This window comes from Equus quagga, chromosome 2, assembly GCF_021613505.1.
Source record: "Equus quagga isolate Etosha38 chromosome 2, UCLA_HA_Equagga_1.0, whole genome shotgun sequence".
Lineage (NCBI taxonomy): Eukaryota > Metazoa > Chordata > Mammalia > Perissodactyla > Equidae > Equus > Equus quagga.
The window spans coordinates 17298221-17322332 of NC_060268.1; the positions used below are offsets into that span (position 1 = coordinate 17298221).

The window sequence follows — 24112 nt, forward strand, 5'->3', positions numbered from 1 at the left end:
AACTGGAAGGACCCACAACGAAGAATATACAACTATGTACCGGGGGGCTTTGGGGAGAAAAAGGAAAAAAATAAAATCTTTAAAAAAAAATAAATAACCATGAGGAGAAATGAAGAAGGCAAGGCAGTGCTGACTCAGTTCCCAAGTAGATAAAAATTCTGAATTTCAAGAGAGTACCTCTTATAAATGGACAGTTGTAAAAATACTCATTTGAGAATTCTGGAGCCACTTTAGCTTACTGATGTTCTTTTTTAATCTTTGTTTTATTGAGGTCACGTTGTTAATGACATTGTGTAAATTTCAGGTGTACATCATATTTCGGCTTCTGTACAGTGTGCCTTGTGTTCACCACCAAAAGTCTAGTTTCCAGCTGTCACCATGCATGCGTGCCCCTTTACCCCTTTTGCCCTCCCCCCAAACTTACTGCTCTTCTTATTGGAAAGTTAGTATATGGCATGGAGGAAGAGGAAAATATTGGTAGACTATGTTGCTAATGAGAAAGAGCCAAAGTCTTCCCCTAGGAGCCCCTTCATTTGAGTACCTAACTTTTCTTTCATGAAAGGAAAAGAGGAAGTGGAGTAAGATGGTGATAATGGTTGAATGCTTCTGAATTCTACACTTTCATATCTTGAGTTCCCATCTCTATTTAAAGAGCATGATCCTGTTCTGTTAAAAAAAACAGGTGACAGATTGTTTTAAATAGATAAACTTCGTTCAACAAATGAGTGGTTAAATGCAGCAGGGGAGTCCATAATTAAATAGTGAATCTTTGTAAAGTGAATCATTACCACCTGATTTTTGTTTAATAATTCCAGATCTTCAAGTCTATATTGTATTTCTTTAGTGAAGTACATCTATACAGAATAAAACAACCCTGTGAATGACTTTTCAGTTTCTATTAGGCTCTGTGTTAATATCTCATTAAGCTCTGTGCAAATAGTCCTCCAGCAGAATAAACTGTTTTTTAGGAGCCCATGGGAACTGTCCTTAAGTGACCCAGAAAAAAACCTTTACTCTGATATACCTATTAATAATGTCTTCCAATTATATAGATGATTGCTTTGTCCATGGCCACATTCGGACTGGAATATTAGGCCCTTGACTCAATCCTGTTCACCAGATCCAGAAGCCAGAACTGAGAAGCCAAGACAATGGAAATAACAGCCAGGTAGAGAGAAAGGCAAGTTGGGGAGCTGGCCTGGTGGCACAGTGGTTAAGTTTGCACACACCCCTTCAGCGGTGTCAGGTTCACAGGTTCGGATTCCAAGTGCGGACCTACACACCGCTGTCATCACAGCGGCGTCCTACATATAAAATAGAGGAAGACTGGCAGAGACGTTAGCTCAGGGACAATCTTCCTCAAGCAAAAAGAGGAAGATGGACAACAGATGTTAGCTCAGGACCAATCTTCCTCACCAAAAAAAAAGGCAAGGGGGGCGCACAGGTGGCGACATGAAAACTGGCCTGTAGAATCCCCCTGTTATATTTACTAAGGGCAATAAAAGCCTTGGTGCCTTTGAAAATGTCAACTCATCCAAGATGTTTTTCCTTGGGATAGAAGGAGATCTAATTTTAATCTATTCTATTTGAATTGGTTCAGGGGTCAAGCTGCTCCGAAGACTGCTCCATCTTTGGCAAGTAGATGATAATCAATTCAAATGTCCCCTTCAACTGGCCAATTGTTTTGAAATTCAGATTAGAATTTAATGCTGAATCATGTCAACCACTGACATCCTCACATTGCAAGGACAAGCTCCTTCAGCAAATCTGAATTTCCCAACATCCTGGAAACATGAGTTGCTCAGTGAGGTCATTCTGTACTGTGGGCATGTGACTGCCTGTCCATCTGAGTATCTGGCTCAAACGCCTAATAATCATGCAGCTTTTTGGCACTAAATAGGGAAACCACAGACCAAATCCAATGTGGGGCAAAAGCCTGTAAGCTGATTTCCCCCAGAATCACATGATTCCTTTAAAATAAGAATCCAGCTGTTGTTCACATCTTGATTTGGTTTATGAGTAATGGCATTTGGGCTGTATGCCAGGTGAGCAGGGACCAAACAACACCCTATATGCCAAGCCACATGGCAGTAAACATGGGCAAACACAGTTCAACCTCGACTTCTGGAAGAGGAGGAAGCAAGAAAAGCCCAGGCTGTTGGTCTGATAGTGTGGTGAGCTGAAAATATTTCAAGAAGGTCCTACCTTTGGGCCTATACTGAACTGACTTAAACATCCTCAAGGCAACTTGTTTCTCCTCACGGGCACCCTAAGGTTGGAGCTGGGACGAACTAGAAATAGCCTCCCTAAGAGCAGATTCATAAAGCCCCACTTTCTCCCAACCCTGAAACCTAAGAGCCTTTCTGAATGTCTTGTAATGTGGATTGGAGTTGAACATCTTACAGCCCTGCTAATATTAATGCCACTGAAATCAATTTTTTAGTTAAAGTGATCAAAATGTTTCTGCTTCCTACGTTGGAATTTTGATCTCTACATCACAAAACACTTTTTCGACCTGGTATTTTAACACGACTGTGGTGGCCTGGTTATCCTTTACTGTGAGAAAACTGAGCGGCACAGTAATGCAAATGGACCTCAAACGCAATTGCGAGGCAGAGCCCAGCCTAGAAATGAAGATTTCTAAATCAATTTTGGTCTCAGATCTCTATCTTCTTACTTGATTTCTTTCTTTTTTAAGATCCTAGCTAAGCAGACTAAGTAGGGTGGGAAAAACTTGCTCTCATTAATTTATACTTTAATTCAATTTCCCGTGAGATCAGATAAGCTGCCAGGGGCCACTGTGCTCAGATTTCCCACAGAAAATGGAATACTATCGTCTAGAAGTCCTGGCTATGCTCTCCTCGTAACACAGTCCTCTGTGCATTTTCAGGCTTAGCGTTGTCTCTTGTTAATTAGGCCACTGAAAAGGAGTGTATCTTTTTGTCTAAGTAGGTTTTCCTTGAAGACCCATTCATATTCTGAGAGCAACGAGACATCCAGGTGTAATTTTTTTTTTAAGTTTGTGTAGGCTTATGTAAAATTACACAAATACGAAAGTCAGCAATGGGTCGAATGAGCTTGTCCTTTCTCCTCTTTTTTGTCCTAACCCGGTTGTTTCTCATAAGTCACCATTCTGGAGAAAAACAGAACCCAGAAGCATGGAACAAAAGGCATAGCAGTGGGTGGAGATGGCACCTAAAGGACGCAGAGAACACATTTAAAGAAAATGGAGAGCTGGCGAAGGCTAGTGGGAGCCGGAAAAGCCTGGAAAGTAGAACTGTTTCATCTGGAACATTCACATCCCTTTCCCAGGTGGATGACTGACTCCCTTGGGGACCGTTCCTAATTCTCAGACTCGCCGCCCATAACAGCGTTACCTGGGACTCTCCGGATGGAGAGAGCCCCACCCCTCATCCCTCAGTGCCTGCCCTTCCCAAAGACGACTAGCTGCACACATCCCCTCAGGCCCACGGGCCAGCTCTCACTCCTTGCAGCCCTGCTTTCAATCTGCATATTTTCAAAAGGAAAAAAAGATGTTTAGAAATCTCAACGTGAACTCCACTTGTGGAGCTCACGCTCTTATCAAGACATTCAGATACTCTCTTCAAGATGTTTCATCATTTCTGACTCCTCCAACCAAAGAGGAGTGTTCTCTAAACACCTTCCCTGATTGGGGAAAAAGCTTTGACAACACCAAGACACTTTATAAACGTCTTGTTAGAGAATAAATTGCCACAATCTACTCCAGATGATTGGGTCACTTTTTAAAAAATGTGTCAAGTTGAATCTTCTATCTAACTTATGGCCCTAGAGTTTCAGGGCCCTGGAAACACTGAAAGCAGTGCCAGCTCTGCCCCAAAGTCGCTCTGTGGATGGGGACACATCACAGAACCTCTCTGGGCCTTGGCCTCTTCATCCAAAAAAGTGAGGTTTTTAACTTGGTGGTTGTGTAGGTTTCTTCCAGCTCCAAAGTACTCAGATCCTATGACTCTAAAAGTAACCTTCAGGGGAGGGGAGCTGCTTTGCTCCTTCCTGATATTATCGAGCCATTCCTGATGCAGTCACTTGCTCTATCGTACCTCCAAAGAAATCCTTTTGTAAAGACTTAATTATTATAACTTTCTGAGAGAACATCGAGAGAGTCTCAGGTCACTTAGAAGCTGCCACTTCAGTGTTGGATGGTTCCCTGGAGAATTTCTTTATTCTTGCCAGTATTTCTGTAGCCCCTAGTTGAACAAGTACTTTTGTGATTTCTCATTAAGTCCAGCCGAAATGATCTCCTACCGGGAGAAACCCTCTTCTGGTTTCTGGCCCTCTGAAGGGGTTTGGGGTTTAGGAAGGTGATGAAGGAACAAGAGGCGGATGTCCCCCAGTGGGCCCTGGGTCCTGATCAGGGCCCGACTGCCAGTCTTGCTGGTGCTGATGACTGCTGCCGGGGTGCCTGCATCCCTCCAGGGAGCACCATGGCAGATGACTACCTGAGCCCCAGAGAGTGCCAGCAGGATCAAGGCCCTTCCTACCCGCTGCCCTCCACTGCCATAAAGAAGGCATGATTCAGGGTCCTTCCACATCACCCACATGAGCTTTAAGGTTCTACAATTAACTGTTCGGACCTTTTGGCTTTAGGGACTTATAAAAGAAAAACATGATTGTTTTCTAAAGATTTCTTTTTAAAAGATATTTTTGAATCAAGAAAATATTCTGGAGTATAAGCCTACCCTATACTCATGGGGGAGGGGCACGAGAATATAAACAGGGACACAGCCTGCTCCCCACTTCTCTTCCCAAGCACGCATGTGGGATACCCCAGTTACCATCCCAGCATCTCAACCATTCCTGCCCCCAGTCCTGGGGTGGGTGAGGGTGGATGAGAGGCCCTAGCAGCAGGCTCTGGGATGACTGGGCACCTAGTAAATTCTGGGGACCCAGGTAGCTAAGGGTGGTCACGAAGCGGATGGGGACCTTGCAGGCTCTGGGTCAGGATCCTCACGCCTGGAGAGAGGTGCTGCGAAGGAGAGCTGGAGGGGGGCCCTCGAAAGCATAGGGTCCAGGAAAGCGCCTGGTGGTCCAGGGCTAAAGGTACTGCTGCATTCCATTCCAGCCGAAGAAAACCAGGCACCAAACACCAAAAAGGCTGTTGAAGTTTTCTGTACCTTCACACACACGGCAGGTGTGCGCTGAACTGAGGAGGAGTCAGACATCTCCCACACGGCACTGTTCACTGGTGCCGACCCTTGAATATTTAGCAGAAAGGGGTGGAGACAGCTCCTTTGAATTATGAATGGTCTGGAGAATTCAGCAAACCTGGGCTCCAGAGCCGAGCACATTTTGGGAAGCTCATCACTTGGTTCCTAAAAATCATCTTTATTCACAGAATTTAAAGTCCTAAATAAGTCTACCAAAGTGTGTGATAGGGCAGACTTTCCCTATAGAGGCAGGGCCTCAGGAATCCTCCGGCAACACTTCAGCCCAGCGGGTGGAGTGGAATGTGAAGAGCCTACAGGAGCTTCTTCACGGCACGCGAATGATTTAGGTCACTGACGTGCTTGGTCCCAAGGGTGCAGTCGGCCCCGCCTGACACCACTGCAGCAGAGCTTCCACTTAGAAGGGTTTGCAACAAGCCAGAATTCCTGTCCTGATTTCTTGTGCTTAGGTCGTTTCTTTTTAAAATCCCATCTGTCTTGCTCTGTGATTGTTAGTCTTACTAGAAGGAGAACAAGTTCATACTAAAGGGAAATGTAAATGGTGCATTTTATTTCTCAGAGTCTAACTGCAGGCTCTGGGAAACTGCCCCATTCTTAAAAGGCTCCAGAGAGCCAAAGCCTCTGGAGAATAAGCCTACACGGAAAGGGCTGCTTGGGAATTCCATGTGGTTCTGACTTCCATCCTCTGTCGCTGCACCAGAACCCAGCTGTATATCACGTCTCTTCCAGAACTGAGCTGTAAATCAGGTCTCTTCCACGTGGGCTGACAAGGAGGGCTTTCTTAAGCCTGAGCAACACAAAGAAGACGATGTGCTCTGAGCGTTGGGAGAACCAGCTCCAGGTTCCAATTCTATCAGTTGCTTGTTTTCAACTTTTCAAGGCCTAAGAAAGCTTTCCTGGCAGAGCAGACGTGAACAAGGTTAGCTGCTCCAGCAGGCTGCTGGTTACATGCTCCCAGACTGGGGCTGCAGAGCGTCTGTGGCCCTGCACAGGGGAAGCAGGACACCTCTGAAAGGCTCCCTTGTCTTACTGGTGGTATGTAGCTGGTGCGTGGAGGCCATCCCTGGACACGAGATGGGTAAAAGGAACTATGTACGAGGCAGAGGAGAGGCCTGGGCTTTTCATTTGATATTTTTCAGATGGCTGAGGGAGGAAACCCTTTAAGAATGGCCCCACGTCCTGCCTCCACCTTTAGACCACCGGAGGCCCACGTGGAATTACACCCAGAGCGAAGACAGACACTGCCAGGTCCCGAGAGATTTAGTTCCCCTCTCTAAATGATGCAAAGTCCCTAATCTGCCTGATGGAGATGCCTAAGTAACTCCTCAGGACAGTAAATAAGTAAGCTGGTCAGAGAGGAAGGGAAGGCAAAAATGAAACCAAGTAAAATGAGGATAAAAGATACAAATTGTGTGCCCTGCAGTGGAAATTAACTTCAAACAAGAATGCTGGAGCCCATTACACGGACCTATGCTAAACACCAAAGGAATACAAAGACAAAGAAACGCGTCTCTACTTCTAATAAACATCTAGTCAATATGTAAGACACTCTGAATACAACTAGTCCAACTCCAATACATATCCTGTTATATCTGATTCCCTTTAACTCTGAATATCTCGACTCGTCAGACTCTTCCTCTTCTGGGTGTACGGTAACAGCTCAGTTCCCTAGAGTCATGACGACACCAAATATTAAGGCTGGGAGAGTGTTGAAGCTCTTCTTGTCTAATTCTATCACTCTGAGATGAGGGGGTTGTGCGTCTTGTCCAAGACGCACAGCTGGTGGCAGCCGAAGGCGGAAGTGGGGTTTCTGGCCTCCCAGTGAAGTGTCTATTGGCCTTTGCTGTCTTCCTGACGATTTTTTTAATCAAAAGGCATTTTGCTTATGCCCCTGTACGAGGAGGAAGAGATGTATTTTGAATTGCTTTAAAGGGCTTAGCTAAAATGGAATGTTAAATGCTGAATAAAAATCCACCCTAATATGCAGCCTAGTCTTGGGTCTCTTAGGTCAAAGGGATCACAGATTTAGGTCACTCACCACTAGAGGGCACTCAGATTTTCACAGTTAGTTTAAAGAGGCGTCCACACGCAGCCTGCAAACCAAGTTGGTCCACATGATGACATCTTCTTAGAGTCAGGTAAAAGGTAAATGGCCATTTCCCGGAATATACTGGCTCAGGCACATGTGTCTAATATATCCATATATTAGGGTATATGTACATAAACATGTATTATAATTAATCTATATTTGTCATATATTACATATATTTTATGTATATTATATATTTGTTATAATTAATGTTACTATTTTAGATTCAAGCTTGATGTTTTCTCAAAGGACGCTTTTATTTATTGCTTTCAAGTGGTAAGCTGATTTTTGCAGTAAAAATTAACTTGGAAGTCAGCTTGCCTCCAGAGCACTCACACAGATCCCAGTGGGCTCCCGCCAAAATCCACAGGCCTGCAGCATTCTGGGCAAGTCATGCCTGTTGTTGGGGCCCTGGGATACTCTGATTTAAACGGGAGAAGGAAGAGAAGAAAAGGAGAGCTTTCTCTGCTATAAAAGGAAATGAATACAAGCCAGGCAATTTCTTTAACGCTCCAGTTTATCATCCCCACAGGCCTTATTCTGATCACGTGGGGAGTTTCTGGAGATTTACACCTGGAGCCATGAAAATCCATTCTCTCTAGGAGGACCAAGTGCTTTCTGGCTGTGTTGTTTAAATTATGAAAAGGTCTATTCCATATGCTTAAAAGAAGCTAAATTAATATATAAGCTATTATTAACTACTACCTAGCATTGCCCTGTCTGAAAAATATCAGAATCTTCATAAGAATTGTCCTTGTGAAGAGGCCGGCGGGGCTGTTCGGCAGAGCACCTGCGCCTCTGGCTGTCTCGTCAGAGTTGTTGCTGATGAGCATTCGGATTCCGGATTCTGTTGAACAGTTTTCCTGCCCTGTGGCACTTACCTGATCAGGACTAGCCTGTGCTTTGCCAAGTTCTGTGGAAAACTTGGCTCACAGAGGTGAAAAAGGATACATCTAATTCACTCTGGAAAAGAGAAAAGAGTGCAAGGATGAGAAAGAGACACCGGCACACAGGGCGCCTAGTGGCTTGCCCGCGGGCTGCTTGGGCCGCAGGCCTGGCAGCGGGTGAGAGGGGCTGCTCAGTATGAAGGAGCCTGAGAGCGGGAAGGCCCTGAGTTCGGGATTGCGATTTAAAAACATAATCGGCTGCAGTTTAGAGGAATTTTAGAGGCCAGAACAATTTATCTTAGAAGCTAGAGGGAATAAAGGAACTCAACCATTACAGATGATAGGTAATTTGATATGTGGATACCCTTTGAATAATGTGCTTACCCTTTGAATGCATCAATTTTATTTCTACAAGTTTATTCTAAGGAAATAATTAGATGATGACACAACAATGTGTGATAGGATGTGCAGGGTAATGTTGTTTATAGCAGCAAATTATTGAAAACAAGCTAAGTGTCTATCAAGTGGGGACTAGTTAAATAAATTATAGCAGATCCACAAATGATGATGTAGGGGCCGGCTCCATGGCCTAGTGGTTAAGTTCAGTGTGCTCTGCTTCAGCACCCTGGGTTTGGTTGCCAGGTGCAGACCTATACCACTCATGGGCAGCCATGCTGTGGCGGCAACCCACATACAAAATAGAGGAAGACTGGCACAGATGGTAGCTCAGGGACAATCTTCCTCAAGCAAAAAGAGGAGCATTGGCAGCAGATGTTCACTCAGGGCCAATCTTCCTCACCCCCCCCAAAAAAAAAAGAAAAAAAAGATGATGCAGATATACAAGTACTGACCATTGTTAAATAAGAAAGCAAGCTATAAAATGGCATATACAGTATTATCCCATGTATACATGTATACATAAAGAGAAATGTAGATATAGACAGATGTGTAAAGCCTAGCGGAAATGTACCTAACAGTATGTATCAATACGTGATGGGCTTACTGATGCTCTTCTCCCCTTTCTTTTTGCTTATATGTATTTTTAATTTTTTTCAATGAATATAGATATTTATGTCATGAAGAAGTCCCAGAAGGACAAAGTAAACAGAGTTCAATGACACTTGAGAGGACCTGAGGTTTGTCAAGGGTAGCACCCACAGCCCTGGTCCCACTTCCTCAACAGTGAGGCCCCCTCTCTTGTGGAGCTGCCTGTGCTGAAGCTCACTGGGCTGGCTTTTTGTCTTGAAACGTGATGCCAAGATGCTTCTTTCAGCCCAGACAGCATGAGGCTGATCTCCAAATTTAAGATTTTAAAACTCTAAGATGAAAAATAGCCCCAGAAAGAATGTTTAAAACTCACAAACCTAAAAATAAATCTCAGATGACAAGGCATTCTCCACCAGCGGGACAAAGTCTATTTTCTTTCCCATAGTACTCTTTTCCCTCCTCTTTCTCTGCTTTTTGCTACTGCCATCTGACACCAGGCCATCCCTGAGTACTGTCCAAGTCCTGTGTAATCACTTGGTTTAAATTAAATTCTAATCTTTACTTCTGTGGTTATGTGGTCACTGACGCTCTCCCTAGAATGACAGCTAGAATTCAGCAACCTGCTATTTATTCTCAGTTACCGAATATAATAATAACAATTTTAGAAACTTTAGCAATGATAGTACTTATACCCACTCTTTATTCTTCCAGGTTTAAAACATTGCTATTTTGGGAAATTCTATTCTTCTTGATAGGTGTTGCCTTAAAGTGGCTAATCACGGCCAGCTCTGAATCCCAGACCCTGACTTGCAACCAGCCTGTCTGAAGAGAGTGTCATCAGGAGAGAAACAAGAGACAGAGCTATGCTGTCCACTATGGCGACCACCAGCCTCCTGTGGTGATTTAAAGTTAAATTAGTTAAAGCAAAATAAAATTAAAATTTCAGCTCCTCATTTACACTAATCACATTTCAAGTGTTCAAGAGCCACATGTGGCCAGTGGCTCCCATATTGGCCGGCACAGGTACAGCACATTTCTATCACTGCAGAAAGTTCCACTGGACAGTGCTGGTCTGTGGTGCTCTCCCCAAGCAATCAATACAAAGACAGATTTCAAAGCCAGCATCAATGCCCCCGTCCCCGCAAGGCCAGTCTCTGGAAGAGCTGCCCTCTTGCCCTCATTCGGCTTCGGACGGTCCAATCCCTTCTAGCTAGATGCACTACCATGTCACAGGCCACAGGGCAGCTTCCCAGCTCCAACTCCTGAATCAGGAAACGGCTGACAGTAGGCCTCCTGCAGAAAGGCAGCGCTCCTGGAACGTCAGCACGCAGCACATCACCTGGAAGCCTTGTTCAAACAGATGGCTGGGCCTCCACCCAGAGTTTCTGATTCAGTGCTCCGGAGCGGGTCCAGAATTTGTATTTCTAACGAGTTCCCAGGTGGTGCTGATGCTGCTGGTCCAGGAGCCACACTTGGAGAACTGCTGCACGACGGCAACGAAGACAGGCCGGCCGATCATTCCGTGAAGGAGTGTGCCAAACTTGACTTCTGGCATTACGACTTAGGCTGAAGATGGAGCTTCTTAACACGAGTTTCGCCCTCAGCAGGCTTCAGGTCACTCAACATTACTAAAGAGGCAGCAGATGCCACTCACTGCCTCAGGAGGAAGCAGCTGGGAAAGAGTTCCTTCCTAATCCTTTTATTTAAAAGCAAAATGAAACAAACAAAGCAACTTTGACAAATCAGCTTGTGCCACTACTACTTCTCAAGAAGGCTCTGGAAGGCCTGAGGTAGCAAAGGAAAACATCTTCACTGATTCTTTCTTAAAAGACTGTTGGATTTCAAACTAACTACAAAGCTAACCTCATCGAGACAGTGTGGTACTGGCAGAAGGAGAAACACATAGATCATTAGAAGAGAACTGAAAGTCCAGACAGAGACCCTTACGTTTATGGTCAATTGATTTTTGACAGGGGTGCCAAGACAACTCAATGCGGGGAAAGAACAGTCTTTTCAACAAATGGTTTGGGGACAAGTGGATAGCCACGTGCAAAATAGTAAAAGTTACACCCCTACTTCACATGATGTACTAAAATTACTCAAAATGGATCACAGACCTAAATGTAGGAGCTAAAATGATAAAACTCTAAGAAGAAAACATAAGAGTAAATCTTCACGACCATAGGTTAGGCAAAGCCTTTTTAGACATGACACCAAGGACACAAGGAACAAAAGAAAAAACAAATTAACTGAACTTCATCAAAATTAAAAACTATTGTGCTCCAAAGCACATCATCAAGAAAGTGCAAAGAAAATGACTGAATAGGAGAAAATACTTTCAAATCATATTCAATAAGAGATTTGTATTCAGAATATATAAAGAACTCATAACTCAACAATAGAAAGACAAGTAACGCAACTGAAAAATGGGCAAAGGATTTGAACGGACATTTCTCCAGAGAAGATATATAGATGGCCAAAACATGAAAAGATGCTCAACTTTGTTATTCACCAGTGAAACATAAATAAAACCCACAATTGACTGGCCCGTATACCACTTCATACCCACTAGGATGGCTACAATCCAAAAGGTAGATAATGAGTTTTGGTGAGGACATGGAGAAACTGGAAGCTCATACACTGCTGATGGGAATTTAAATCAAGCAGTCACTTTGGAAAAGAGTTTGGCAGTTCATCAAAATGTTAAACATGGAGTTACCACATCACCTAGCAATTTCGCTCCTAGGTAGACACCCAAGAGAAGTGAAACCATGATTCCACACAAAAACGTGTATGTGAATGTTCACAGCAGCGTTATTCATAATAGCCAAAAAGTATAAATGACCCAAATGTCCATCAACTGATGAATGGAAACAAAATGTGGTACATCCATAAAGTAGAATATTATTCGGCTATAAAAAGGAATGAAGTTCTGACACATGCTACACCATGGATGGATCTTGAAAACATTATGCTAAGTGAAAAGAGCCGGTCAGAAAAGACCACCATGGTATAATTCTCTTTAGATACAATGTCTGGAACAGGCAAACTTACAGAGACAGAAAGTAGATCAGCGGTTACCGAGGGCCCAGAGCAGGTTGAGGGGGATAACTGGGAGGGAAGTGCTCATGGGCACGGTGTTTCTTTTTAGGGTGATGAAATATTCTAAAACTGATTGTGGTGATGGTTGCATAACTCATTGTAAATACTAAAAACCATACACTTTAAATGAGTGAATTGTATGGTATGTAAATTATATTTCAATAGAGCTGTTTTTTTTAAAAAAAGGACTGTTGGAAAGGAACTCATGTATTTCTTAGGGGAGTTGGTTCTGACCCTCAAAGCAAGGGTATGGAGGGAAATGGTTCTTAAACTAAAAAGGGTCCTGGTATCTTAGGAGGGGAAGCAGCAGAAAGAAGAAAAGAGAGAGCAAAATCTTTTCGTGGAGAGACGTAAGAGTTTCTTAGTCTTGTAGAACTGGTTCTTTATAAAGATCTAAGGCACACAAAGGTTTGTAACACTTTGGATGAGCCCGAAGGAAAGGTAAAGAAGCTTCGGCAACATTGAAGTTTAACTTTTACATATTAAAGCTCTATGTTAACAGACGTTCTTGATAGAGACCCATTTCTGGGTAACTGGGCTGAGGTCGAAAACCTTTTACTCATTAGACTTACCACTCGGCTGAAGTACTCGTCTAAAACTTCCACAAAGTTATGGATGAATTCATAAATTGCCATCTCATTCTGAAACGAAAAAAGAAGATGCCATTGGTTTTCGCAGGGCCCGTGTGTAAATCAGACACGCAGCTGCCCAGGCAGCAACCAGGTTTTATAGCACGTGGCTTGGAAAACAGATAATGTGAGCCAAGTAGCTTCCCAGTGACAAATATTCAGAATTGTTCTATGACTCACTTGTTTAAAAGAAGTTATCAATAGGGGAAATGTAGAAAACCTTAAGCTCTAAGATATTTTTAAAAGTCCATGATGAATCTAGCTAGACTGAAATCAGATTAAGTCCAGCTCTACTCCCTGACTTCATCACCCACTGGCTGAAGCCATTTTCCAGGTCCCTCATGCCACCACTTTTCCACCTGGCTTCTGAGACGTCAGCCTACGTTTAATGCCCCAACTGACTGGCCTCGACTCGTCTAAGCCGCCCCACTGTGCCACACACAACAAGGACAGGACGCTGGCACAGCTTGGAGTTGAGGAAGGCATTCTGTGGCTTTGCGCTTCCCCACAAGCTGCTCATCTAACCCAAGAAAAATCCTAGGTATTTCTCCTCCACACAGCTTCCCCCAGCCTCGTTAGAAACCAAGATCCTTCAAAAGAGTCGAGATAGTTCTTAGGGAGGCAGGCAGGGAAGGAAGTGTCATTGTAAGGAGGGATAAAAATCAGACTGTCATTCCTAGTTTTCTGGCATTTTCCACAGGCCCTTCTATGATCTTACCTCAGTGTCGTTAACTCCAACCACTATGAAGAGAGCCGCATACTGCTGATATATCAGCTTAAAATCCTTATATTCGATGAAAGAGCACTAGACAAAACACAGTTAGATATTAATTCCTGTGCTACAGGGATTTCTTCAAAACAGCATGCATAGTTTCGAGGCTCTGACTTGAATATGTCAATACATTCCCAGAAATATACGACATTAAAATGTCACACAGTCTTTGTGGGCCTTCTCCTCACACTACTCAGGGGACTGCTTGGCAGCATCTCTAATGGGACGTGGAGGAGCGGTCTTGGACAAAAGTCTGAGTGTTCACATGGGTGCCCACCTGTGCTCCTTCCCTTCCTTTGTTTGGCTCTGAGTGGAACTCAGCAGGCAAAGCTGCTGAATAATCACCACTTTTTTTGATTCTTTTTTTTTTTGAAGAAGATAAGCTCTGAGCTAACATCTGTCACCAATCCCCCTCTTTTTGCTGAGGAAGACTGGCCCTGAGCTAACATCTGCCACCAATCCTCCTCTTTTTGCTGAAGAAGACTGGCCTGAGCTCACATCTGTGCCTATCTGCCTCTACTTTATATGTGGGATGCCTACCACAGCATGGCTTGACAAGTGGTGTGTATGTCCACACCCAGGATCCAAGCTGGCAAACCCCAGGCTGCCAAAGCGGAACATGCAAACTTAACCACTGCGCAACTGGGCCAGCCCCAATAATCAGCATTTTAACCTGCCTCCAACATGAAAATAAGCCAACATGATAAAGAAGATTTTCTTCTTTTCATCTCCCTTAAGCTCTTTTGGAAGTAATTAGAGATTCAGTTTTGTACTATTTAAAACTCATTGAAGAGAGCGGGCCTGGTGGCACAGCAGTTAAGTGCACATGCTCTGCTTTGGCGGCCCAGAGTTCGCCGGTTCAGATCCCAGGTGTGGACATGGCACTGCTTGGCAAGGCATGCTGTAGTAGATGTCCCACATACAAAGTAGAGGAAGATGGGCACAGATGTTAGCTCAGGGCCAGTCTTTCTCAGCAAAAAAGAGGAGGATTGGTGGCAGACATTAGCTCAGGGCTAATCTTTCTCAAAAAAAAAAAGTCATTGAAGAGCCAAATTCATGTAGCATCCACACATGCAAAAAAATCTTGACTTCTTTTTCCTAGACCCATGAAAAGAATCAGTGTAGACTCTTTTATAAATTATTTAAAGACGGCTTTTGTGTGGCCCATGCTAGACAAAATCTCCCATTGTAAACATTGCTTCCTATGAATTAATAACCGGCTTTCCACTGACTATGGACAGAACAACTCCCTGCCCGTTGATCTCTCTCCTGAAGCCACTGTACAAGGGTAATGGGGAGGCTCTGGGGGGGATAGCAGTTGGACTGAAGGCACGGTGCTGCCTCCCTTCGGACCTCGGGGGTGCTTGACCAAACGTGACTGCGCGTGAACTGTTCGTCCTGGGGCACGTCGCCCTCGGCTGCCCAGATGCACCCAGGAACGAAGCTGCAAGTTTTGATTATGGGATTTCTTCCATGGGAAAGCCATCTGACACTCTAGAAAGTGGAGGGATTTGGGGCTTTCATTTAAAATTAGGATAAAGGTAATAAGGAGAGGCCCATTCTGCAGCTTCTGGCCCACTGGAGAGCCAGTGTGATTTCTGCTCAGTCAGATCTTTCAAGGAAACACACCTAATTGAAAGAACTGAGGGACGTTTTTCAAAGCCTCTCAGGAGTTTCTGACATGAAGGAAAAAAGGAAGGTATCATAGCCCCTTTGTGGATGAAATAAAAACTCAGCTGAGATCATGCTACTCTGGTGCCTGATTATGCCCAAAGCCCACTGGGTTCTCTTTAAAAATCGAAACTAATTTAGAATGCTTCAAAGATATCTAACGGTATATTCATTCCACAGCATGTATTTCAAAGAGTGACCCCCTCTGTGAAAACAGTGCTTGAAATGGTGGAGCGCCCGCCTTCGGCAGAAAGGGTTAAACAGGAACGCTTCTGGAGTTTGTTTACCCTACTTAAAGTACGTGGCTATTAACACAGCCCCTTAATAGCTTCTGTTTCCTTTTGACAACTACATGAAGCAGTGTGTGCCAAGGCAGGCCCAAGTGGTAATTCAAAGAGGACTCGGAGACGTTGCGACTGGAAAATCAATTTAGACGCCAAGGGAAACACAGCTCCAACGTGTAACTTCTGAGCACTGATATAGCTTAATATTTTAAGACTTAGCTGTGGTTCCCACAGGCAGCCTTTTTACATCTGCAGTGAAATGGAGGACTGGCAAAATTAATGGGTGATTTAAACAAGTTTTCTGATTTTACTTCAGTTTTTGTTTTTTAGGAAGATTAGCCCTGAGCTAACATCTGCTGCCAATCCTCCTCTTTTGTTTTTTGCTGAGGAAGACTGGCCCTGAGCTAACATCTGTGCCCATCTTCCTCTACTTTATATGTGGGACGTCTACCACAGCATGGCTTGCCAAGAGGTGTCATGTCCACACCTGGGATCCAAAATGGAGAACCCCGGGCCACCAAAGTGGTATATGTGCACTTAACCGCTGTGCCACTGGACTGGCCCTGATTTTGCCTCAGTTTTTTAGTGATTTCCAATGGATTCAAAGTTTAAGACCGGATTAAGTAATTCTCTAATTAAAGTTCTTCGTAAAAATAGACTCAGTTTTAAAAATTCCCATTCCCATTTATTTTAATGATTTAATTTAACCTCAATTTTGGCAGAACGGATAGATGTGTTGCTTCATAGGAATTTTTAACTTCCATTTCACCCATCTACATAATAAAATAAGACAAGTTCAAATCAAGTTCGTTTTGTTTTTAAATCATTAGTTCCAGTATTACATGGGTGGTAAATTTACAAAAATGATAAGCAGAAAAAAAGTGCACTCCACATGAGAATCATATTATCCTCCGGCACAAAATGGGCCTCAGGTGTTCACCTCTATATAGGTCATCTGACCTTCATCTTGTGGCTTAAAGAAAGCCACCTGCTCCAGGCGCTCCTGAGAGTTCCAAGGGGTGAATTCATACGAACGGAGAAAGAAGATATGTCTCTTAGCAGGAGCAAGTTTGAGCTGCCGCTTCCACAGTGCATTGAGACGGATAAGCTGACCTGAATATGAACCGAAGACATCTCCTGGTTTTTATTTTCCTTAAGGGGATGTAAAAAGAGCGTGCTTCAGTCTTCATTGCACTTCATTTGTTCTTCTCCCTAAGAGCTGTTGAAAGAATGCAGTTCAAAGAAAACGACCGCCCTAGAGATTCAGTAAGAACAGATCTGCCACTGCTGAGCTGAAGGCAGAGATAACAGAGAGAGTCGGAAACTTACTTGTTCACTGGATCGAGACAGACAGCTCTTTATGACTTCTGTTTCCAGAAGCGTACGCTTATTAATCTCCACATGTTCATAGTACTTAGAAAGTCGGGTCTGCCCTTGCTTATTCACCATAAGGAAAAATTTTATCATTTTTTTTTTCCTGGCCAGTATTTTTCCAAATAGAGTTCAAAAGTTATGGCAAGGGATGGCTGCAACTGGGACCTGAAGGATGGAAGCAAAAGGCAAAATCAAATTCTCAAAGAGTCATATTAAATGTGTTCTACAGATAAACCAGAAATAAACAAAATATCTTCTGATAACATTGGTCTCCGCTCCTATGAACTAAATGAGGTTCTAATAAATAACTAAACATAAATTTTCATTTGTTATCTTCCAAAACATTTTTGAGTATCCACAGTACTTCTACTCATATTCGTTCAATTGAGTCATCAATCTTTTTTCTTTTTTTGAGGAAGACTGGCCCTGAGCTAACATCCGTGCCCATCTTCCTCTACTTTATCTGTGGGATGCCTACCACAGCATGCCTTGCCAAGCAGTGCCATGTCCGCACCCAGGATCCAAAGCGGCGAACCCTGGGCCACCGAAGCGGAACGTATGAACTTAACCCTTGCACCACCGGGCCAGCCCCTGAGTCATCAGTCTTGTTGGGTGCCAACTATGTGTCAAGCCCCAGGAGGAAAATATGGAGATGAAGAAGTAATGATTTCTGATCTTCACACCCGACAAAGGTACTAGATAGTAAGCAAGTAACAGTAGTACACGGTGATGAGTTATAACTGGGACGGGTTTATGTCTGTGATGCACAGGAGGAGGGACGAGGAACACAGCAGGAGAGTGGGGGACGGCTTCCTGGAGAAGGGGCTCTTAAGCAAGATCTTTTTTTTTTTTTTAAGATTTTATTTTTTTCCTTTTTCTCCCCAAAGCCCCCCAGTACATAGTTTTATATTCTTAGTTGTGGATCCTTCTAGTTGTGGCATGTGGGACGCTGCCTCAGCGTGGTTTGATGAGCAGTACCATGTCCGCGCCCAGGATTCGAACTGACGAAACACTGGGCCGCTTGCAGCGGAGAGCGCGAACTTAATCACTAGGCCACGGGGCCAGCCCCTTAAGCAAGATCTTGAAGAGCGATCCAGAGGGAGGGACTCTGAGGTGGAGAAAACAGGGGTAGGAAAGCTCTGAACGTTTGTTCATTGCCGTTGCAGTTCAAGGGGCAGGAAGCATGGTCGCAGGAAACGGAGCCGCTCGCATCAGATCAAATTGGCTTTGGAAGTCATGCTAAGGAACATGAACTTTATTTTCTGGACAGTGGAGACAAGATCTAGAGTGAAGAGTTTCTTTCTTTGGTGTTGGAAGCAGTAGTAGTAACACCAACCATGGTCGAAGTCTTCTAACAAGGCCCTGTAACAAGTCCTATAAAGTCCTGTACCAAGCAACTTACACAGACTATTTAACTCTTTCAATTCTCTGAGGCAGGTACTGCTGTTGTTCCCATTTTAAGGCAAGCAAGTTGAACTTTAGGGATGTTAAGACATCGAAAGTCCTTGGATTACTTTGTGTCAGAGGTGAAATGCAGCTCAGAGGCCAAGTACATGCACGGATCCATGACATCCCCTGACTCATCCTCATAATTCAGGGGTTCATGATTCTGGTTTTATTTCTAACTCAGTTGTATCGAATCTCATGTTTGTTTCTCTTACACTTAATATAGATTTTTGAAATAATCAACGCAAAACAGCACAATATATTCCAATGGCTAGTCCTTTCATCACGAGTATCAGAGCTGCCTCATTAGTTCATCTGACAATACCATATTCATATTTTGTAATATCTGTGAAAATCAGTGCAAAAGACCAAGGTTAACAATTGTTCTTGGGCCTGGCCCAGTGGCGTAGTGGTTAAGTTTGCGTGCTTTGGTGGCCCGGGGTTCACATTTTCAGATCCTGGGCACCGACCTACATACCTCTTGTCAGGCCATGCAGTGGCAGCATCCCACATACAAAATAGAGGAAGATCGGCACAGATGTTAGCTCAGGGCCAATCTTCCTCACTGAAACAAAAAGGAAAAGAACAGTTCTGAAATGAACTTTTAAAATTTGGAATAATTTTACAGAAAAATAGTAACAGATTATAGGATAATACTTGGACTAAGTTTTATACTATATATATATTTTTTAAAGATTTTATTTTTTCCTTTTTCTCCCCAAAGCCCCCCAGTACATAGTTGTATATTCTTCATTGTGGGTCCTTCCAGTTGTGGCATGTGGGACGCTGACTCAGCGTGGTTTGATGAGCAGTGCCATGTGCGCGCCCAGGATTTGAACCAACGAAACACCGGGCCGCCTGCAGCGGAGCGCGCGAACTTAACCACTTGGCCATGGGGCCAGCCCCTATACTATATTTTTTGCCCTCTCGGCTCATCTCTTATTTCCTAAACTCTATCAGACAGGTGGTTATCGCACAGCAATTTCAAACATTAAGAACTGGAAAGAGTCAGGCTCAGTCTGCCAAGGCCTGGAGCCGCTGCATTCCTTCAGTGTGCAGAAAAAGATGTGAGCTAGACCAGCTCAGCCCGGGATATGACAGCTGCGCCACGGCAGAGGCCTGCGGTCACTCGCTCCCTTTTCCAGGAAGGTAGGCTCACTACTGTAGGTGGGATTGCAACACACTGTGTGTTGTTTAATGACTTGGTATTAAGTGCTGCTTTTATTCTCCTTAGAAATTCTTGCCAGTAAATTACAGCAGGTGACTAGTAAATTAAAGTTACCATCCTTTCTTTTATTCCCTTTCAGCAAAGTTATTTTAAAACCATCTTTATGAAAGCTAGAAATTACAATCCTATACCCTGAATTCCACTGCCAGGTTAAAAAACATATGCATTGTCTCAAAGGTACCCACGGCCAAACCTTTGCCTTTAAATGCCCTGGTTGCCTTAAGTGGTAAAATGAGATGTAAAATGACTCCATTGAGATGTTACACCAAAGGATCGAGTTGGTCCCCACCTCAGAAGCACAGCATTCCTTCGCACTGACTTCAAGAGCAAGGATGACAAAGACGTGCTGAACTGATACTCTTAGGACGTAAGTCTTGAAAATAGCAACTGAAGGCATCTAAACACTTGAATACATCATCTTTTTTTTGCACATTCATAAACAACCACACAATTTATAACTGTAGGATTACATAGTGGTAGTAAAGTGGACAAGCAAAACTGTAAATTATTTCTATTATAAAATATACAGTGCCAAAATACACAAAGCAGAGACTCAGAGACAAGCACGTGTTTGAGAACTGAAGATGAATGCTCTCAGCACCTGTCCTTGGTACCAATCATCAGGGAGGAGGGTGAGCAATAATTAGCAAACTGAGGTAGCGCCGTGAGAAGGAACATGCTTAGACAAGCACTGGGAGCGGTCAGGGAGCAGGTACGAACTTCCTCTTTATAAACTCTTTGCATTAACAACACGCAAGGCTAGGGAAAATGTTTTGATTGCCAGGAAGTAAGGAGATTCCACACCCAAGAGCTTGTGTGAACGTGCGTGGAAAGTCAAGGGAGAATAAAGAAAGGGAACTTCACTGGGGAAAGCATTACACAGCGCTAGGATGCCTCACGGTCGAGACCAGAGAGGTTGGTAGATTCACAGAATACAAACAGATCAGTGTCTCAGGTGATATGAACTTAATGCCTAGAGAAAAGAGAGATTGGAAGGACTGAAGCATATACGTACTGAATTGGGCACAGTGTTCCTATTTCTAATGGCGTATTTCTAGGAGAACAGGAAAAGTCTTCAGAGATCGCCACATCCAAAGATGACAAATAGATTGCAACTTGGGTGTCAACTGTGACTAACTTTACTAGTGGCTTTCAGCGCTGTGTTGGGAAGGATTCTGGAGTTGTTTTCAGGTTTGGAACAAAAGGACACCATGACTGATTAGTAATTAGTCAGTCATGGGTTAGGAAGCAGAGTGTGGCAACATATGCACCTTGCGTCTGTCATCCCTCATGTACACTCCCTTCATCTTGCAGATGGGAAGACTGATAATCTGAGGGCTAGAGTGAAGCCCTGAATTCTGGTCTCCTGACTCATAATATAATGCTGTTTTTATCACATTGCCTCTTTGCCTCACTCAGTGTGCTATTGTCATTAAACGTTCATTTAAGCTTAATAAGCATCAACTTTAGGCAGCTTTAGGAATCATCAAGTCAATATTCTCTTTTCTAAAGCTGCTGCACAATTAATTTGGAAAATACCGAACAATTCATTGCATGAAACAGTAGAGTATGAAGTTTCTAGAATTGAAAGCAGAAATAAAAATGAAAGCCAGTGATGGCTAACATCCTTTCTAGCTCTAAATGCTTTCTATGTACCCTAGAATCATAACACTGTAATACACACACACACTCTCTCTAAGGTAATATCAGAAAAAAACATTTTTGCCCCATAAAAGTGATTGAAATAAAATTCCCCAAGTTAGAAAGCAAATTTCCACCAAGAACATGTATAGTACTCATACAGTATAATAGTCAAAAGCGTGAACGGAGCTTGACTGTTTGGCTGTATTATTTACTAACTTTATGATCCTGGGCAAGTTACTTAACCTTTCTGCACTCAGTCTGAGGGAGAATGGGAGTAATAATAGTATTACCTGCTGGTTGTGAGGAACAGAGGAGCGAGCACGTCTAACATTCTCAGAACCGTCCCTGGCGTTGGCACGTGGTGAGGGCTCTGTTAAATGTTGCCCAAGGTCATCATGACAATACGTCACCTTTTCCTCAGCGGAGCCTTTCCTGCCTATCCCAACGCCCCCATTCTCACCACAAAAAGCTGGTTATCCTTTCTTTGAACCCATCACTTTACCTTACAAAATCTGTCACCCTATATAATCACTATTTGATCACATGCAGAGCTCCCCTACAAGACCAATGATTTTATTTTTTTATTGTGATGGTAAGAGAGATATTTTACACTGTGACCCAGGAAATAAGCACATATATATCTGAAACAAAAGTTCATAAAACAATGCCTACCCAAACTATGTGTATTGCACTCTAGTATTTTCTTTGACACTTCATTTTGTAAAAAATGCAGTTTGTGAGGGGTTTGGGTTACACAGATGTAGGGATTTTTTAAAAACTCAGCAAATGTACTTTAACGACTTATGAATTTATTATACGTAAATTTTACCTAAAAAGAAACTAATAGTTTAGTTAATGATATACATGTTGAAGTATTTCGGGGAAGTGTACTGATATCTAGAATTTACTTTGAAACGCACTGAAAAGCTAAGATAAATTAATGGATGGATAGACAGACCGATAGATGGTTAGAGATATGATAAAGTAAGTATAGCAAAATATTAATGGTAGCATCTAGGTGGTGAGCATACGGGAATCATTGTGAAATTCTTTCAAGTTTAAGGTATATTTGAAAATCATCATAATAAAATGTTGAGGAAAAATGCTGGTTGTGGCCCACTGATATTTTTAAATTCATAGATTTTATTTATTAGAAGAGTTTTAGATTTACAGAAAAAATGGCAAAGACAACACAGAGAGTTCTCATATACTCTACCCCCACTTTCCCCTATTATTAACATCTTAGTATTGTAAATTTGTTGCAATTAATGAACCAATACTGATATGCCATTACTACCTGAAGTCTATACTTTATTCAGATTTCCTTACCTTTTACTTAACGTCCTTTTTCTGTCCCTGGATTGCCCCTAGGATACCACGTTATATTTAATCTTTCTATCTCCTTAGAACTCTGCCGGCTGTGACAGTTCCTCATGCTTTCCTTGTTTTTGATGACCTTGACAGTTTTGAAGAGTGCTTGTCAGGTACTTTATAAAATGTATCTTTATTGGGATTTGTCTGATGCTTTTCTCATGATTAGACCGGGGTTATGGATTTTTGGAGGAAGACCGCAGAAGTGAAGTGCCATTTTCATCACATCATATAGGGGCACCTACTATTGGCATGACCTATCACTGTGGATACTGACCTTGGTCACCTGGCTGAGGTAGTTTTTGTCAGGTTTCTCTAATGTAAAGTTATCCCCCTACTTTCCAAAATAAACTCTTTGGAAGAAAGTCATCATGTGCAGCCCACATGTAAGGGATGGGGAGTCATATTCCATCTCCCTGAGGGAGGAGTATTTACAGAAATTACTTGGAATTCTGCTGCACAGGAGATTTGTCTATTCTACCCCATTATCTATCTGTCTATCTATCTATCTATCTATCTATCTATCTATCTATTTATTTGTATCAGTATGGACTCATAGATATTTTATTCTATACTTTGGGTTATAATCCAATACGACCCACTGATTTTTAACTTCAGAACCCACTAAAGGACTATGACCCAAAGTTTGAAAAATGCTATGCTAGAACATGAACTTGTGGGTAGGGTCTGTATCTTACTTTAGATCTTTGCACAGTGCCTAGTATATAGTGAGCATCCAATAAGTAAATGCTTGTTGAATGAATGAAATAATGAATGAAAGCTTTTTTTCTAGTGATAATTTTTCCTTTAAAAAATCACATAAGGGGGCTGGCCCCGTGGCCAAGTGGTTAAGTCCACGTGCTCCATTTTGATGGCCCTGGGGTTTCACAAGTTTGGATCCTGGGCACGGACACGGCACCGCTCATCAGGCCATGATGAGGCAGCATCCCACATAGCAGAAGCAGAAGGACCTACAACTAGAATAGTCAACTATGTACGGGGGGCTTTGGGGAGAAGAAGAAGAAGAAAAAAAAAAAGAAGAAGATTGGCAACAGATGTTAGCTCAGGTGCCAATCTTTAAAAAAAAAAATCACAAGTATTCAAACAAAGTAGACATATAAAGCATCCTGGTACCCCAACTCCTGCCCCTAATCCTGTTCATCTCTCCAAACATATAACCAATGTTTTTAAGTTTAGCATATATCCTTCTAGACTTTTTCTATACATTTACATGAAATATGCATGCATGTGTAGCAACTTTATTTTTTAAACATAAACGTGATTGATGAACTCTAAAATGTCAAGAGGCTAGCCTAGGGTCTGTTCTCTTCTGGTACCTTTAAATGAACCTGGTCCACTCACAAAGCCCTGGCTGGGTCCTATAAGGGGGCACTGAAGAGATGTTCTGGAATTCATCAGAAGGA

At 42.9% G+C, this 24112-nt stretch overlaps 1 protein-coding gene across 5 annotated transcripts in view; it reads right to left on the reverse strand.

Annotated features, from left to right (window-relative positions):
- AP4S1 (adaptor related protein complex 4 subunit sigma 1) overlaps positions 1-24112 on the reverse strand; it is a 44275-nt gene that overhangs the window by 1265 nt on the left and 18898 nt on the right. For 4 of the 5 annotated variants that reach the window (XM_046652035.1, XM_046652034.1, XM_046652037.1 and 1 more), the window contains exons 2-5: positions 16955-17164; positions 13617-13703; positions 12842-12910; positions 8245-8256 (exon numbers count right to left, since the gene is read on the reverse strand). In XM_046652035.1, coding sequence (XP_046507991.1) covers positions 8245-8256; positions 12842-12910; positions 13617-13703; positions 16955-17092 — 306 coding nt within the window. In that variant the 5' untranslated portion in view covers positions 17093-17164. Of the gene's footprint in view, positions 1-8244; positions 8257-12841; positions 12911-13616; positions 13704-16585; positions 16845-16954; positions 17165-24112 lie in introns of those variants that run through there. The other variant, XM_046652033.1, reaches the window with a different exon arrangement.